The 18,844-nt window shown below is 45.7% G+C and overlaps 1 protein-coding gene across 1 annotated transcript; it reads left to right on the top strand.

Annotated features, from left to right (window-relative positions):
- Positions 1-1,413: 1,413 nt before the first annotated feature.
- On the top strand, positions 1,414-2,189 carry LOC123447080. The gene has a single exon (XM_045123647.1). It carries the CDS (start codon positions 1,458-1,460, stop codon positions 1,827-1,829), a length of 372 nt encoding a protein of 123 aa, XP_044979582.1. The 5' UTR covers positions 1,414-1,457; the 3' UTR covers positions 1,830-2,189.
- The last annotated feature ends 16,655 nt before the right edge of the window (positions 2,190-18,844 follow it).

Genomic DNA, 18,844 nt, shown 5'->3' with positions numbered 1-18,844 from the left:
TTGGCAGTTTCAGATGTTGTTTTTGTGATCCGAACGAAACTATCAAACACCTCTTTCTCGATTGTCCGTTTGCACAACTACTTTGATGTACTTTACATATAGCCTTCAACATTGACCCTCCATCAAGTATGAACACATTATTTGGGACATGGCTTAATGGAGTGCAAACAAACATAGCAAGTCGTATTCGGATAGGGATATGTGCTTTATTCTGGGTTATACGGAACTGCAGATGATATGAGATTTAGTAGAAAAACTTTAACAAATTTTTGCAGGTTATTTGCAGAGCTACGACATGGATCCATACGTGCTCGTTACTCACACATATGGAGCACACCGAGCTTTTGATTACTAAGTGCAACCATTGGAGACGACAGCACGAGTTATCTTCAATCGGTTTGAATGATGGCTTACTAATAGGCTAGTGTTTAGTCATCGTAGTCTATTGTATTGTCGCCGGATGGGCAATCTTTAAAAAAAATGTTGGGCTTCGCTTGAGAGCTCATGTAAGATATTACATTTGGATTTTTACTATTGTTTTTTCGATAATATGCTTGCATCCATCATGCTGATGCAGAGGCTGAGGGCATCCTCTTTCTCCAAGAAAATGCATTGATTAATGGGGTTGTAACTTCCTTTCCTCCTAAAATAAATCATCCGCGAGTTTTTTTTAACACAGAACACATATAAGCACTCATATACATGCGCATACACTCACCCTTATGAACGCACACAATATATTCTATCCTTATGAGCACCTCCGAAAGATTGAACCGGCATCTTAAAATTTACAAAGTCATAATAGACACCTCGTCATCGACATAAACGTCACCTCCCACTAATTCGCATCGCCAAAAATAAATGCGAACATCAGGATTTGAATCCTCATGGATTGAAGATACCACATTCATATAATCACAGGTTGGTTTGCAAAATCATCCGCGAGTTGCAAGCCAGGCCGTTTACTTTGGTTTACCGATCGAGAATAACGTAGAAATGGGCGCGGCAGGCCGGTAGGGCTCTCCACCCTACAGAACCAAGAAATCACGCTGAAGATTATGGACGCATGCAATCCTCTCCCTCAAAAAGATGGCGTGCGCACGTTGGTGCCTTCGATCGCAATGCATCAAGTTCCAACGCCCAGATATCGCCTCCGGGAATTAGATCTCGCCGTCCCATGGCTGCCCTCGATTCCGGGGGCGCATGCACCGAAAGCTGGCGTCGCTCTCGCACGATCCAGAGAAAATGGACCACGCATCCATCACCCGGTGACCATGGCATGCACTCGCAGCGCTGTCCGGCTGCGTGTCGCTCGCGTCGGCGCTAGCTTCAGGCGGGCGCGTCATCGACGCTTTTGCCCGTGCTATAAAGATCGTCGGCCTCTCGGCATGCAAAGGCACCCACATACGACAAGAGAACTGCACAGTGCACACCAGTGTTACAACTGACACGCCACCATGAGGTCTCTGCACGCACTGCTCGTGGCGGTCCTTGTCCTGGTCGCCGTCGCCGCGACGCTCCCGGCGGGGACGGACGGCGCGTGGGCGCCGATACCGGCCCGCGACCTGAACGGCGTGGTGGTGCAGCAGGTGGGCCGGTTCGCCGTGCTCGTGCACGACATCACGCGCCGGGCGAGCCTGGTGTTCGTCAAGGTGGAGCGCGGCGAGACGGAGCGGCCGGCTGCCGGTGGTGTCGGCACCAACTACCGGCTCGTGGTGACCGTGGAGAAGGCGCCAGGCGGGAGCAGGCGGCAGTACGAGTGCGTCGTGTGGGGCGTGCCCGGCTCGCGCACCAGCACCTGGAAGCTCCTCGGCTTCAAGGCGCTCTAGCTAGATGCATGGCCATCGAGCATTCGTACGCGTGAGGCAAAGCCGCGCGCGTACTCCGCTGAATAATCTACGCTACCCAGGCGTACAGTATGTGCATGGGTTTTTTAAGTACTGATGTTTGCCTCACGCGTACTCCGCTGAATAATCTACGCTACCCAGGCGTACAGTATGTGCATGGGTTTTTTAAGTACTGATGATACACGTCGTTTAATTTGTTACGCGCGTAGGCACGGCAAATACCTGTCTGCGTGCAGTCTGCAGTGCATACACTAGCGCCGCAATAAGCAAATTGTGACTACCACCGACTCACCTAGTATACTTCCTTTTTGTCATCACTACCCGAATGATATATGTTGGTTATTTTATGAGAGTGGATATTGTGATTGTTCTGAAATGTGTTTTTCCTAGACTCCGCTAAAAATCCGACGCCAATTCTTTTACCATAATTTGTGTTTGCTTAGGATGGCAATTTTAATTGACAAACATTTCAAATCCGTCTCAGTTTTTGTGTGTGGAGAAATTGTCGTGCTCATAAACTAAATTTGCCATAAAAACGTTTGATTTGCCATTCTTCAAAATTTGACATAAAATTTTGGCATTACCATTTTTCTATTACAATTACAAAAAAAAGAAAAATTATAGTAACAAGAAGAATGCATTAGGACCGAAAGTGTTGTCCTAATCGCCTAATCCCGAGCTCATGTGAGCTTGGTTGAACAGTAAAGTTAAAATAAAATTGAAAAACTGAAAAAAATCTGAATTTTGTTTGTGTTAAACATTGAAAAAAATGGTTTGATAGGTTGTGAAATTTTACCATGAAACGACATTCATGGAAAATTTGATTTTTTTTATGTTTGCAAGCTATCAACAGTTTTGTCGATGTTTGACACAAAAAAATTCAGAATTTTTGAATGTTTTTTCAATTTTTTATTCATTTTGTTGTTCACCCGACACTAGTAGAAAAATGGTCTTTTGTCCCGGTTCGTAAGGGCCTTCTGTCCCGGTTTCGGAACCGGGACTAAAAGGTCGTTAATAATGCCCTTGGCCTTTAGTCCCGGTTCTTACACGAACCGGGACATATGGGCCTCCACGTGGCCGGTGCGGCGAGCCCACGCAGGGGGGCCTTTAGTCCCGGTTGGTGACACCAACCTAGACCAAAAGGCATCCACGCGTCAGCATTTCAGGTGATGGGTTTTTTTTTCTTGAAAGGGGGGATTTAGGGGGTTTTGGGGGGGGGGGGTTAATTTAGGTGTTCATATATTGTGTTAGCTAGCTAATGAATAGAGAGAAGTGTCCTCTCTTATCTCCGTGCTTGGTCGACGCTACATACTATACGTATAGAGAGGACTAGACACGCTAGCTAGTAAGTAAATGAAGGAAACAGAAGATCGTCATGAACATATGCATACAGAGAGAAGTGATATCAACCACCTCTCCTTCTCTGAGAGATTGGTCGAACAACAAGTTCTCGTACATCTATCCGACGCTACTGGCTACATATATAGAATATAATTATCTCTTACAATATAATCTCCTAATTAAAATTCAACTGATTAGGGTTCACATGGTATTCTTCGTCTTTAGCGATCACGTGGTCAAGAAAGAATGCCGCCAATTTCTCTTGAATTCCTCGCATACGATCTGCTGGTAGGAGTTCATTCCGCATCCGATATATCTAATTTGAAGAAGGGGGTCAATACATACATATGAATAAATGAAACTGAACACAAATGATGATAATAAAATAAAATTGTGAATATTATTATTTACGCACGTCATATTGTTTGTCAGAGTAGCCCCGCTCACAGGTCGTGTGGCGGATGGACTCGCAAATGTAGTATCCACAGTAATCATTCCCTGGTTCCTGCCACAACCACTTTACAAGTAATAGAGGTCAATCAAACTGATAGTTAGCAAGCATGCTAAATGGTATTGATGAAACGAGCGCTTGAATCACTAGGAGATGCGTGGAACATGCTACTATAGTACTTACTTTCGAGTGTCTAAATTGCAGCTTCTTCGGCAGTCCCGGAGTTTTTGAGGTGAATTTTTTCCAAACCCTGCCAGACAAAGAAAACAATTACTTGATATCAGGAAATGAACGAAGTTACCGATATGGTGCGATAATGATCGATTTAACTTACTTCTGTAGAATTTCAGTCATGTTCGCATACTCGTTGGGATCTTTTCGTCTCGAGTCTAAGACGGTTACTAGTCCTTCCTCAAGCTTAATCTCTAGGAGAATATAGTGGAAGCTGCGCAAGCATGCATAACTCATCAATTACATTACTATAACCTTGACTAATAAGGGAAACCGAATATGCACAAGACCGTAACACTCACTGGAATTCGTAAGGGAAGAGTATTATAGCTTTGTTTTGATTCAATACAAACGATTGTAGCAGGTTGGCCTCGGTATCTTTGGCCTGAAATTTAATCATAAATGCATCTACGAGATTTGTGTTAATGAACCCAATATCACCGATTTGTCTTTTCTTCAATTCGATGATCTTCAATCTGCATATAATATAGTGAGGATAATTAAAAATACATCCAATGAAAGAGCTAACCTATATATAGACTTAATGACAGAAGTAGTACTACTTACAGGCACTAGCAAGTGATCATTAATTTATCGAGGGCCTTTAGATTGAAAAACGGGAAGAACTCCTCAAATGGAACCATCAACAGTTCAAGTCCAACGAGGTCATGCTCCTCTCTAACTCTCAGCGTCAAAATATTACTCCCCCAGACTCTGTGCAGGTTTTCATGTACCAATCACGGAATATTCGCATCATCGTTGTTAGAGATCTTTCATCTTTGACGAGAGGCTTCCCGTACACGTATTTGTGTTCGTCCACCTCCAATAAATCAAAATGTGCATCGTCGGGCAGGTAATCTGCAGGATTGGTACCGGGCAACAAGATCCCCGGATGATTAGTGACGATATCACTAGACACCTTGAGCGGGGGGAACGATTGGTTCGCTTGTTCACCGAGCTGGGCAACTTTTTCCTAGCTCGTCGTTCTGGTAACCTTTGAGCACTGACAGTACTTCCCGACCGCTCCGCTTCGATAAATGACTTTGTAATAATGCGCTCATAGTTGCCTTTCGTCGGAGACTTTGGTGGTTTCTTCAGGGCAGCTAGAGTACGCTTCGCTTTTACCGGATCTATCTTCTCGTCCGGAGGTGGATGATTCTTTGCTTTCACCCCTTCAAAGAAGTTTTTCACTTCGGCTTGCACGATCTTCGCATTTTCCTCCTGGCTGCTCTCGTATGGTAACTTCTCTGGAGTCTTCAGAGAAGGACCGTATTTGTATTGCCTGCCTCTGGCTGTACTGCTAGACGCCAGAGCAGACGGAGCGGCTGTCTTTCCTTTCTTATGAGGCGGAGTAGAAGGACGATGCACCGGAGCAGCCAGAGCGGCGGCGGGTCTCTTCCGCCCTTGTTGACGAGGCGGAGAAGGAGGAGGTTGGTTGCTCGGGCACGCCGGCGCAGGCGGAGAAGGAGGCGGAATGCCGTCATGCGCCGGAGAAGGAGACAGAGTGCCCTGATCACTCGCCGGAGAAGGAGGCGGAGGAGGAGAAGGAGACTGAGTGCCCTGATCACTCGCCGGAGGAGGAGGTGGAGGAGGAGAAGGAGACTGAATGCCCTGACCACTCGCCGAAGGAGGAGGCGGAGTGCCCTGACTCGCCAGAGGAGGAGGAGGAGGCGGAGGCGTCCAGTTCGAAAGGTTGATGAGCTCCTTCCGCCATAGGCATGTAGTCTTTAGAGAAGATCCCAACCGAATCTCCCCTTCACCCGTAGGGTGGTCAACACTACTAGAAAAAAGGCTATTAGTGGCGCACCACTTTTTGCTATTAATGGCGCACCTATGGTGCGCCATTATTGCCACGCCACTAGTAACAGATACTAATGGCGCACCTCTGGTGTGCCATTAGTATTGCAGGTAACAGTGGCGCACCTTGTAGTGCGCCATTACTAGTAACAAATAGCAATGGCGCACCTCTGGTGCGTCACTGGTAACTTTTTTTGTATTTTTTTTTGATTTTTTTTGAATTTTGAAGCCTGGAAAGTTGTAGTGGCGCACCGTCTAACCCCCACCGTGCGCCATTGCTATTTTTGAATTTTGAATTTGGATCTGGATCTAGATCTGGCTCATTTTTTGGATTGATTTTTTGCTCTTTTTTGTTGCTTGAATTTTTTTTCAAATATCATTCTCGACCTGGATCTGGTACGTTCTTTGTGCCGGGGGAGCTCCACATGTGGCCGGAAGTAGAGGAGGAGGGAGAAGAGACCGTGAGGAGGAGAGGAGGGAGGAGGAGGTCGCCGGAAAGGAGGGAGGAGGAGGTCGCCGGAGAGGAGGAGGAGGACCATCAGCAGGAGAGGAAGGAGGAGCACCGTGAGGAGGAGAGGAGGGAGGAGGAGGTCGCCGGAGGAAGAGCACCGTGAGGAGGAGGTCGCCGGAGGAGGAGCACCGTAAGGAGGAGGTTGCCGGAGGAGGAGCACCGTGAGGAGGAGCACTGTGAGGGAGAGTTCACCGGAGGAGGAGCACCGTGAGGAGGAGGAGGTCGTCGGAGAGGAGGAGATGGAGTGGAGGATAGGAGGAGAGGAGGAGATGGAGTGGAGGAGAGGAGGAGAAGAATGAAGGTGTAATTGACTGGCCGGCCCTTTTGAATTATGAAGGCGGGAAAATAGCAGTGGCGCAGCTTGCACTGGTGCGCCATTGCTATGCTACATAGTAGTGGCGCACCTAGGCGTGGTGCGCCATTACTATTTATTTATTCATTTTGTTTTATTGATTTTTTTCCTCGAGATCTTAAAAGCATCATAACTTTTTTTCTGTTAGGTTTTTGGGGATTCTAAAAATCTTCAATGGGGTACGCCCCGTTGAAATTGGATGTAACTTTTCGAGTAGATGATTTTTTATATAAAAAACTTTTTCATCGGAGGTCGTATGCAAAAGTTACGGCCATTTTATTTTTTTGAATTTTTTTGACTCTTTTATCATGTTTGTTAATTTTCCTAACAACTAGAACACATAGCACATGGACATCTATTTTTTTGAAATTTGTTTTGAATCTTTTATCATTTTCTTTTATTTTTTCAAAAACCTAAAAGACGATCCACGGTGTGTGTGTGTGTGTGTGTGTGTGTGTGTGTGTGTGTGTGTGTTTGTGTGTGTGACATTAGTAATGGCGCACCACGCCCAGGTGCGCCACTACTATGTAGCATAGCAGTGACGCACCTAGGTGTGGTGTGCCATTGCTATGTCTGGTGGTGGGGTGGGGGGATGGATCAAAAAATAGCAATGGCACACCACGCCTAGGTGTGCCATTACTATGTAGCATAGCAGTGGCACACCTAGGTGTGGTGCGCCATTGCTATGTCTGGTTGGGGTGGGGGATGGACCAAAAATAGCAATGGTGCATTGCTCATGTGGTGCGCCATTAGTAAAAACATAGCAATGGCGCACCAGATTCTGGTGCGCCGCTGCTATATAGCAGTGGCGCACCACCATCATGGTGTGCCACTAATAGTGATATTGGGGATAAGCCTTTTTGTAGTAGTGCAAGCTCAAGGTCCTCAAATCCGTCCGTTATTTGATCCACCATCACCCTAGCATATCCTTCTGGAATCGACCGGCCGTGGTAGGTTGTGCCAGGTTCAGTAGGTAAAACAACTCCAACAGCTGCCTTGACCTTCAATGTCATCCATCACGCCATAAGGTAGCAATGTTGAGACTCTGTGATAGCATCCACGGGTTAGCTAGTAGGAGCCGTGAAGACAGGGTCCAGCTGCTGAGTCGGCTCGGTGGAAGCCACGCTGCTTCTCCACTGAGATGGCCGGGTAGCTTCAAGGGATGCTTCGGTAGGTCGTTTGGTGCGATCTGCTTCTCGTTCCTCTAGCCCTTGTACCCTTTCGTGCAGCGCCTGCAGTTGGCTATGCTCCACTTTCTTCCTCCTCTCCTCGCATTTGTAACCCCCTGCGTCCGAAAACCCAACCTTCCACGGAACGGAGCCTGGCGTGCCTCGTGTCCGTCCAGGGTGCTCAGGATTCCCGAGGGCCATTGTGAGCTCGTCCTTCTCGCTGTGTGGAACGAACGTCCCTTGCTGCGCTTTCTCGATATACTCCTTAAGCCTCGTGACGGGTATTCACAGTTGCTCTTCCATCCAAACGCACTTCCCTGATACAGGGTCCAAGGTTCCGCCAACCCCGAAGAACCAAGTCCGGGAACGGTCTGGCCAGTTCAATGTCTCTGGTTCGACCCCTTTAGGAATCAGGTCATTCTCAGCCTTGTCCCACAAAGGTCGGGCTTTGAGGTAGCCACCTGACCCCGTGCGATGGTGATGCTTCTTCTTCGCAGCATTTTCCTTGTTTGTCGTTGACATCTTCTTACTCTTTTCCGATGTCTTGTGGGCCACAAATGCGGGCCAGTGATCTCTGATCTTCTCAAACCGGCCGGTGAATTCTGGTGTAATTTCTTTGTCGACAAACGTTTTCAGCTCATTCTTCCACCTCCTGAATAGTTCTGCCATCTTCTTAAGAGCATGAGAATTGATCAATTGCTCTATAACTGGTTTCTCCGGATGCTCCTCTGGCGGTAGGGTGAAATTTGTCTTAAGCGTTGCCCAAAGATCATCTTTCTGCATATCGGAGACATAATACACCTCAAGGTCTTCCTTCTTAGGCTTTAACCATTGCTGGATACTGATCGGGATCTTGTCCCTAACAAGAACCCCGCACTGATTAGAAAATGCTTCCTTTGTCCGATACGGTTCAATCGGCTTGCCATCGCGCGCAATTGCTGTAATCTCAAACCTTTCATCCGAGCGCAACTTTTTCTTCGGGCCTCGTCTCTTTACCGAAGTTGTGCTCGATCCGGAGGGCTAGAAAAAGAAGAAAGACGGGAGTTAATTAATATGTGTACATATGAAAACAATGAATGCATCAATTAGATAGTCAGCACAGGCTTAACTAATATATATACCTGGCCGGACTCGCTTTGGTCACCGGAGCCATCATAATCATAGCCTTCTTCTTGTACCGGCATTAATGGGTCACCAGAGCCATCATAAGCATAGCCTTCTTCTTCACCCTGTCCTTCCAGACCATCGGTGTCGTTGAGATACGACAAGACGGCATCACTTCCTTTTGCTTTTATTTCCCCCAAAATCTCTTCTGTTGCTTCGTCTCGGGGGTGCTCCATAGTTTCTGCAAATATTTAGAACATGGCAATTATTATTCAAACATGACATATGGATATTTTAGTGGCAAACGTAGAACTAGCTAGCTAATCACAATAAGGAATCATATTAGTGGCCTCGACGCTACTTCTCTAGGGTTTGGGGTGGCCTCGGCAACGCTTCAAGCTTTGGGGTGGCCTCGACAACGCTTCAAGGGTTTGGGGTGGCCTCGACGACAACACTCTTTTAACTTGGTAAATTTGGGTGGCCTCGAGAGAGTTTGTCGGGTAGGGGCGCGGCAGAGGGGGTAGGAGACCAACATCGTTTTTTCTAGGGTTTGGGTGTCCTCGAGAGTTTTTGTCGAGCGAGAGGGCCGGGAGGGGTGTTCCCGTGGTATAAGTTATCACGGTCGAGAGGGGGTATATATATCGACCGCCCCTCATGTCGAAGTTATCCGGGAGGGCTTATATCGACAACGACGACATACATGCATGGGAAAATAATGTTATCGGGGAGGGGTATATCGACCCCCCTCGTGTTGAAGTTATCGGGAGGGGGTATATCGACAACGACATACCCGATAAAAATAAGAAGACAAAAGAAGAAATAAAAAGATGAGAAGAAGAAAGGAATAGAAGAGAAGCGATCGAAGAAAAAAAAGAAGAAAAAAAGGAGAATCTTCTCTATTCCTTTCTTCTTCTCCTCTTCTTTTTCTTCTTTTTTCCTCTTCTTATTTATTTCTCCTCTTCTTCCTCTCCTCTTCTTATTTTCCTTTTTCCTCTCATTCTTTTTCTTCTTCTTCCTTATCTTCCTAGCTATATATAATACTTTTCTAAAAATGTAACTTTTGCATATATAAAACTTTTTCTTCTTCTTCCTTCTTCCTTCTTCCTTCTCTTCCTTCTTTTTCTAAATATATAAAACTTTTCTAAAAATGAAACTAACCTAAAATGTACTAAATCAGAGAACATATATAGATAAAACTAACCTAAAATGTACCCAGATGTACTAAAGATCTAACTTTTATATGCACAGAGAACATACATACATATATACATTTTTATAAAAATGTAAAAAAAATCGTCATATATATGGTTTTTTTTAAAAAGACATATAATCAGATATACGCACATACATATACTCACACATATACACATAATCTGGAAAAAATACATCATATAATCTAAAAAAACAAAGGAGAGGACAGGGTGGGCGGCGCCGGCCTGACCAAGGAGAGGTGCGGCGTGGTCAGGGCAAGGGCAGAGGCACGGCGCCGATGTCGGTGTAGAGGGCGACGACGACGGCGTGGTCGGGGCAGGGGTGATGGCGTCGACGGGGCAGAGGGCGGCGACGACGTCGACGGGGCGGGTCGGGGGCGCGGCAGAGGCACGACAAGGGCGCGCGGCGTGGTCGGGGGGCAGGGGCAACGACGGCGTGGTCGGGCTGGGCAACGGCGGCGTGGTCGGGGGCGCGACAGAGGCACGGCGAGCTCGAGCAGCCTGGCGGCGTCGTCGGAGGGATCGAGAAATTTTTACAAGTGTTGGCTTATATAGCAAAGCCATTGGTACCGGTTGGTGCCACCAACCTGTACCAATGCCCCCTTTAGTCTCGGTTGGTGTCACCAACCGGGACTAAAGGTCTCTTTTCAGAAGCCCGAAGGGCGGGAAGCAGAGGCCTTTGGTCCCCGTTGGTGGCACCAACCGGGACTAAAGGGGGCATTGGTACCGGTTGGTGTCACCAACCAGGACCAAAGGTCTCTTTTCAGCAGCCCGAAGGGCGGGAAGCAGAGGCCTTTGGTCCCGGTTGGTGGCACCAACCGGTACCAATGCCCCCCTTTAGTCCCGGTTGGTGCCACCAACCGGGACCAAAGGCCTTGCGCGGTGCGGTGCTATGTTTAGTCCCACCTCGCTAGCTGAGAGGGGCTCGAAGTGGTTTATAAGCCGTGCCGAACCAACCACTTCGAGCTCCTCTCTACTGCAGGCTTACGGGCCTAAAATCATTATGTGTGCTTGTGGGCCTATTGGGCCTACTGCGGGCCTGCATCATGGCCCTAGTAATGGGTTTCTAGTCATATGCAGGCCGTGGTGGCCATGTAGGCGGCACTTTTTTTTTAAAAAATCCAGTTTTTTTGCTTTTTTTGTTTCTAATTACTTATTTATTTTCTTTTATGATAATTCTTTTTGCTATTAAAGTTTGTAACAAAATTCTAATTACTTTTTTTTTATTTTATGATAATTCTTTTTGCTTTTAATGTTTTGAACAGAAAATACTTTGATAATTTTAGTTGCATAAATTCTATATAATTTTAGTTTCAATAATACTAGAGGTTTATAAAAGATTTTTAGTTGATTCCTTTAGTACCAGTTCTATGGTTGTTACAAAGGCATTTTATTTGGTACACGTTCTTTTTGCTTTCTTTTTTGTTTCTAATTACTTATTTATTTTCTTTTATGATAATTCTTTTTTACTATTAAAGTTTGTAACAAAATTCTAATTACTTATTTATTTTCTTTTATGATAATTCTTTTTGCTTTTAATGTTTTGAACAGAAAATACTTTGATAATTTTAGTTGCATAAATTCTATCTAATTTTAGTTGAAAGGCTATGAAATTGAAAAGCATTTGAAAAGAACTCTCAAAAGGTTCCAAGTTGGCATGGTATCATCATTACACCCACATAGCATGCGCGAGAAAGTCGAGAGGGTTACGACAAAAACTGGATGCACTTCATGTACAAAACGGACAACCTCTTTCGAAGTATGAGAGTTTCATACGGAAACTCGTATGTTACAAAGGGATTTCATTTTTTTTGAACTTATTTGAACTCCATAGTTTTTTTGTGTTCAAAATGCACCACTCAAAGCCACATCATCAATTTACAACCCTTTCTGACTTCATTTGTTATTTTTCATGCATTTACTGATTATTTTGAGCTATAAGACCATGAAATTGAAAAGCATTTGAAATGAACTCTGAAAAGGTTCCAAGTTGGCATGGTATCATCATTTCACCCACATAGCATGTGCGAGAAAGTTGAGAGGGTTACGGAAAAAACTGGATGCACTTCGTGTACAAAACGGACAATCTCTTTCGAAGTATCAGGGTTTCATACGGAAACTCGTCTGTTACAAAGGGATTTTATTTTTTTGAAGTTATTTGAACTCCATAGTTTTTCTGTGTTCAAAATGCACCATTCAAAGCCACATAATCAATTTACAACCCTTTCTGACTTCATTTGTTATTTTTCATGCATTTACTGATTATTTTGAGATATAAGACCATGAAATTGAAAGGCATTCGAAATGAACGCTGAAAAGGTTCCAAGTTGGTAGTGGTGACAATTTTAACACAACACATGATATCCATTACATCTAGGGCACAACATTACATTTGCTCAAGTTCACAACAGTGCACAAATGATAGCATTACATCTAGGGCACAACACACTAGAAGAAACATAACACACACACTGTCACTTAATTGGCTTGCTTAGACCATATAGAAACTAAACTAGCCACAATGCTGATGCCAAGAACAAAGAGAAACCCCATTCTTTCCATGAGCTCATTCCTTTTCTTCAACTTCAATTGCATTTTCTTGTTTTCATTGTTTAGATCCATAACCTTCTTCTCCATCCTACTAGCTTTGATCCAACTACGTTCAAGGCCACCATGGAGCTCCTCAAAAGCTTGCCCCACTAGCTCAGTGGTAGGGGGGTCAATCCAAACAACCCAATCACACTCATCGGGAAGCTATTAAATCAGAGTTCACATAATTAGGTGAAATTCATAACTTTGCAATAAATCGATGAAAATAGAGTACCAAATGATGTTTTGAGGAATTACATCGAGTGGACAACCCAAAAACCTTCTTCCCGTGCTTGCTCCACCCCAAGAAACACGGTGAGCAGGAATTAGCCCATGCCCCGGGCAACGGTGATTCGAGCGCTCCTCAAGGCCGTAGAAACTTGGATTGGGAATGAAAAACTTGGATTGGAACTGCACAATCCCGCAGCCATCCACCTACGAGCCAGAAAGGCGCATATTATGGCCCATCCCGCGAAACCCTAGATGAGAAATCCCCAAATCCAATGTCAATCGAAAATCCAAATCGACTTACGTCACTGTCTGCAGAGGAGCTTGCAGACGACATTGCGGACGTACACATGGACATGCCCAGCGGTGAAAACGGGGACGGGGTGTGACGGACCGCTAAATCTAGACAAATCTCGGGAAAAATGGAGCTTCGAGAGGAGAAAGATTAACTAGTGTGGCTCGGGCATTTCATCGAACACCTCATGTGCATAGGAGGTGAGCTAGAGCACTCAAATGCCCTCCCCTCGCCGGCCAGACGAAACAGAGTGCTCTGCCGCGGCGATGGGTATATATAGCCAAATTAGTTGTCCCGGTTTGTAGCATAAACCGGGGCTAAAGCCCCCCTTCTAAACCGGTTCAAGGCACGAACCGGTACCAATGGATGTGGGCCAGGAGCGCGGCCCATTGGTCCCGGTTCGTGCCTAGAACCGGGACAAATGGGTCCAGACGAACCGGGACCAATGCCCACGAGGCCCCGGCCGGCCCCCTGGGTCATGAACCGGGACTAATGCCCCTCATGGGTCCTGGTTCGTGAAGAATTGGGACTAATGGGCTGGCCAGGCCCGAACCAAAGCCCTGTTTTCTACTAGTGCGAGTTCACATGAGCTTGGGAACAGAACGACTGCGTCCCATTAGTAGGAGATTGTGATATCTACCTTCAGTATCTATTTGAGAGTTCTGTTGATGGAGACAAAGTGCCCCCTCACCCACGTGCATGGGTTGCATCAAGGACATATGCTTTTGCATATTCTATTCATTCTTGCCATCAACCCTCTTCAGAAGAGACTTAAGGTGGCATATCATATGGGGATCCAAAAACCAATCGAAGCATTTGGCTTTTTGCATGATCTACATATTTTCCGATGACACTAGCATTCTAGCATATCTTGTGAAAGAAGAGCTATATGCAACTTTCAGGATTATAGTTGCTTTGGCAAGGCCGTTGGCTTGATCACCCCTTTGTCCAAGATGTTTTCCTGATATCTTGCTATGACAGTGAGCTTCGAGACATTGTTCTTGCTTTCCAAACTAGAATATCCACCTTCTTTGCAAAATACATGCAACGGTGTTGTCCAAAAGAGAAAGTAAGAAGCATTTGGAAATTAAGCAGGGCAAGCCCGTTAATGCAATACTACCCAACCGATTTTCAAACAATCCCTCTTATGACCCGCACCATTGTCTTGCACAATGTCAAGGTGCACATGGGCATTATTGGCTGCGGATCTTGTAGCCCAGATCACGGAGAATGTGGAGCCGAGAGGAACAAAAATTGGTTGTTTCAACTTAATGAATCATTTAGCTATGATAAATCTACCAAGCTAGCGGTGACATTATGGTATATATGGTATGCTAGGCACAAGGAAATTCACAAGGCTATTTTTCAAAGGCCCTACGAAACAATATCCTTTGTGAATTCATACCTTAATGAGATAGACCAACTTCCAAGAGGAAATCAGCACCCAAGGATGGCAACTCAAGTTGATGACCAAAGGCGCTAGCTTCCTGCGCCAGTCAATACCATGAAGCTAAAAGTGGATGCTGCGGTAGCTCACAAACATGGAGGAGCGGTGGCGGCAGTATGTGGTGGGCAAAATTGACAAAAATGACCCCTGGGACGAAAGAACTCACGGATTGACCCCTCGGGGGAAATAATTCACCGGCCTGACCCTTTTGTGTGGCGCCCGACACCTAGGCGCCACACTGTACTGTGTGACGCCTAGAGGTTAGGCGCCACACCCCCGACCACGTGGCAGGGAGGGCCCTACCCCCAGGCAGTGTGACGCCTAAGCCTCAGGCGTCACACATTGTAATGTGTGGCGCCTGACCCTTAGGCGCCACACACTGACTTACGGAGCCACGGGCCAGCCCCCTCCCCACCCCCTCCCCACCCCCTCCCTCATTCAAACAGAAACTTCCATTGCGGCGGCTGGCTCTCATCCCCTCCCTAATCCCCTCCCCCATCTCCTTCAGATCTGAGGATTTCTTCCTTGGATTGATCCCCTAAGGTAATGTCCTCCCCCATCCCTTCCCTTTCCCATCCTTCTATCCAATTTTATTATGTTTTGGTTGAGTAGATTGATTTTAGTAGATTGATTTGAGTAGGTTCTTAGGATTTGACTAGTTAGGATTTGGTTGAGTATATGAGTAGTTAGTAGTTAGTAGTAGTAGTAGGTATAGGAATTGCATTAGGTTTTGGTTTTGGTTGAGTATATGAATAGTGAGTAGTAGTAGTAGTTAGTAGTAGTAGTAGTTAGTAGTAGAGGTAGGTATAGGAATTGTATTAGGTTTTGACTAGTTAGGATATGAGTTAGGATTTGACTAGTTAGTATATGAGTTAGGATTTGCATTAGGTTTTAACTAGTTAGGATATGAGTTAGGTTTTGACTAGTTAGGATATGAGTTAGGATTTGACTAGTTAGTATATGACTAGTTAGTTGAGTATATGACTAGTTAGTAGTTAGTAGTAGTAGTAGTTAGTAGTAGTAGGTATAGGAATTGCATTAGGTTTTGGTTTGTAGTTAGTGGTAGTAGTTAGTATTAGTAGTAGTTCATATGAGTATATGAGTCTTATTTGAATATGAGTAAATGAGTAATTTTTTGTGATTTGTAGGATGGTGTGGCTTCTGAATGATGTTTATGACGCTGAACACCGGGCCTATTTCATGTCGGAGAAGAAGATGGTAAGTAGAAAATGATTAGTAGATTAGTAATATTTTGAAAATGTAATAAGCACTTGATATCTTCTTCTCCTATATGTTTGCAGGAGCTTACGCCCCTGAAGATCCGGTCTCATGGGGCATCCTCTGTAATGCATTACGATGAGCGGTACACCCCGTACATCGAGATGATGGGACTCCTTCCATTCGTGCAGCTTGTGAGTCGGTCAACTCCAAATCTGAACGCTGTGGCAGTCACAGCACTCATTGATCGTTGGAGGCCGGAGACACATAGTTTTCACCTCCGGACCGGAGAGATGACGGTTACTCTTCAAGATGTTTCCATGATCACCGCTCTTCCCATCGAGGGGAAGCCACTATGTATGAGCACTGATTCTGAGGGATGGCGGCATCAAATGGAGGCTCTTATTGGTATGTCGCCGCAAGAGCCGGAGGTGGAAGATGGAGGGAAGAAAGATAGAGTCCCTGCCGGCGCCACTTTCACTTGGATTGCCGCCAACTTTGCTCATTGTCCTGAGGACGCAGATGACGAGGTCATCCAGAGGTATGCTCGCGTCTACATGTGGTACGTCATCTCTAGGACTATCTTTGCGGACGGCACAGGCAAGAATGCTCCTTGGATGTGGCTGAAGGCGTTGACTATTTTGGACAACAAGTTCAGCTGGGGCTCGGCCGCACTGGCTTACTTGTATCGGCAGGTAATAAATTGTTAATATTAAGTACTCTCTGTTATCTTTTTCTGCTAAACTGATGCATGTTTGTTGTTACTTGTAGTTGGACGATGCTTGTCGCAGGACGACAAAGGACGGTGGAGTTGGTGGTTGTATGCTCCTACTTTCAGTATGGAGCTGGGAACGCCTACCTGTTGGACGCCCTAAAAGCTCAAAGTGGAATACCTGGGATGACCACGACAACCCTGTACGGCAACGTACATGGGCTTACAAGTGGGACTTGGTATCGAAGGTGGCCAGCGAAGTGAACCTATTGTACAAGCAATACACCAACGAGATGGATTCGCTTACCCCCGAGCAGGTAAGATGGTTTCAGAGTTGACTTCCAGCTTCTATGTTGTGAGTGAAATGAATTGTGGTATTCATCTTGTGTTGTAGGTTGAATGGGAGCCATATGGTGTCGGGACAAACTTTGGTGATGCACACACGTTCGAGCTGAATGCACTATGCGTGCAGGAAAGACATCTTTGGCTAATGCGTTGTCCCCTAATATGCAATTGGGCGGTTGAGTGGCATCTCCCGCATCGTGTGCTGCGTCAATTTGGTTACTTTCAGCCACATCCGCCGGAGTGGGTGGACACGGACACACAGCTTCACAGGTAACAAAAAATAATTAGTGATTAGTTTTGTTCTTAGTGTTGAGCGAGCTACTGATGTGTTTTGTTCAAAGCAGGTTGGATAGGAGGAGGCAGCGAAAAATCAAGGACTGGCAGAAGCATCATAAGAGCTACGTCCTTATGTTCGAGCAAAGTGTGCAGGCAACTTTGAGCATACAACGAACCCAGTACCGTCAGCATTGTGCTCTTGCGTTCAGCAACTACCTAAGATGGTTTCAGGAGAGTACTCGTGTCGAGATTTGTCCGCCGGCTTACGAGGAGGACATATTGGAAGAACCCACTGAGTACGATGAACTTGCCCAAGGCGGTTACAGCAAGTTGATTCGCGAAGGGTACCAAACTTCCTTCGCCCCTGTCCTGAACTTTGTGGTAAGTGTGCTCCCCTATGTAAATTATGAATTCTAGCGGACCTATTCACTTGCACTTATTTGTTGTCATTGTCCTGTGATCATAGCGCAAAGAGGTCAAGAAACAAGCTGACGAGTCCGAAGATATTCTAGATAACACACCTGGAGGAAAAAAGGGAGAATCTGCACTTCGTCTATTCATAAAGGTGTTGTGTCATTATTATTATTTTGCCCACGAATGCAACATTATAGGTTACCTAATATATGTCATTTATATTTGAATCTAACAGGAACAGGGCAAGAAGTTACAGCGCCTATCCAACATTTTAGGTTGCCGTGACCTTGAATATGTTTCACCTTCGAGATCCGGTTCATCCGAAAGAAATACTCTTGACGATTCAGCTTCTTCGGGCGCTCGTATGGATGATGGTGACATTACCCAAAGAAATACTCAAGAGGATGATGTTGACACTCCTCAGGTATGACATAGCCATACAGTTTGCACTTTCAACCTTCAGCCTTGAACCTTCAAATTTGAACTTTCAACCTTCATATGTATTAGGCTGCGGACGACATGACGTTGAAGGCTTTCCAACGCTCCGCTTACATGTTGAAGCCCAGGAAGGAATTTAAGCGCTACTCACCGGATGATTATGCGAAAGGGAAGAATCCGGTGGCCGGGAGCTCTCGTTTGTCAAGGATGAGAAGCAGGGAGGATGAGGTTGAGGATGACGATGACGATGAGTCGGATGACCCGGAGCAATTTGTGGTTGCGAGAAGGAAGAAGCTAGTATCCAAGAGGGGATGAGGCCCCAAGTGATTTGGAGTTGGTGTTGCACTTGTCGAGCTGAACTATTTACTTTAGTTGTGAACTATTTCGAGTTGTGAACCATTTAGTTGTTGTTGCAGTTGTTGTGAACCATTTAGTGCTGTCAAAAGATCCTTATTGCTGGAAATATATTGCTTTATTGCTGTCAAAAGATCCTTATTGCTGTCAATATATTGCTTTATTGCTGTTAAAAGATCCTTATTGCTGTTAAAATTGCTTTATTGCTGTCCAAATTCAGTTCCAGCAGGTTTTCACATGTGTGGCGCCTAAGCCTTGGGCGCCACACATGCGTAGTGTGGCGCCTAAGGCTTGGGCGCCACACATGCGTAGTGTGGCGCCTAAGGCTTAGGCGCCACACATGGACTTATACTGGGGGAGGGGGTGGGGAGGGGCTGGGCTGAGGCTGTATAAGTCCATGTGTGGCGCCTAAGCCTTAGGCGCCACACTACACATGTGTGGCGCCTAAGCCTTAGGCGCCACACACTCTGTCATGCCTAGAACTGCATATTAATGGAGGAGGAGTTCAAAAATA

The sequence above is a fragment of the Hordeum vulgare genome, chromosome 4H (genome assembly GCF_904849725.1).
Source record: "Hordeum vulgare subsp. vulgare chromosome 4H, MorexV3_pseudomolecules_assembly, whole genome shotgun sequence".
NCBI classification, from domain to species: Eukaryota; Viridiplantae; Streptophyta; class Magnoliopsida; order Poales; family Poaceae; genus Hordeum; species Hordeum vulgare.
The sequence above is the reverse complement of the archived record's forward strand: the minus strand, read 5'-3'. Positions and strand labels throughout refer to the sequence as shown.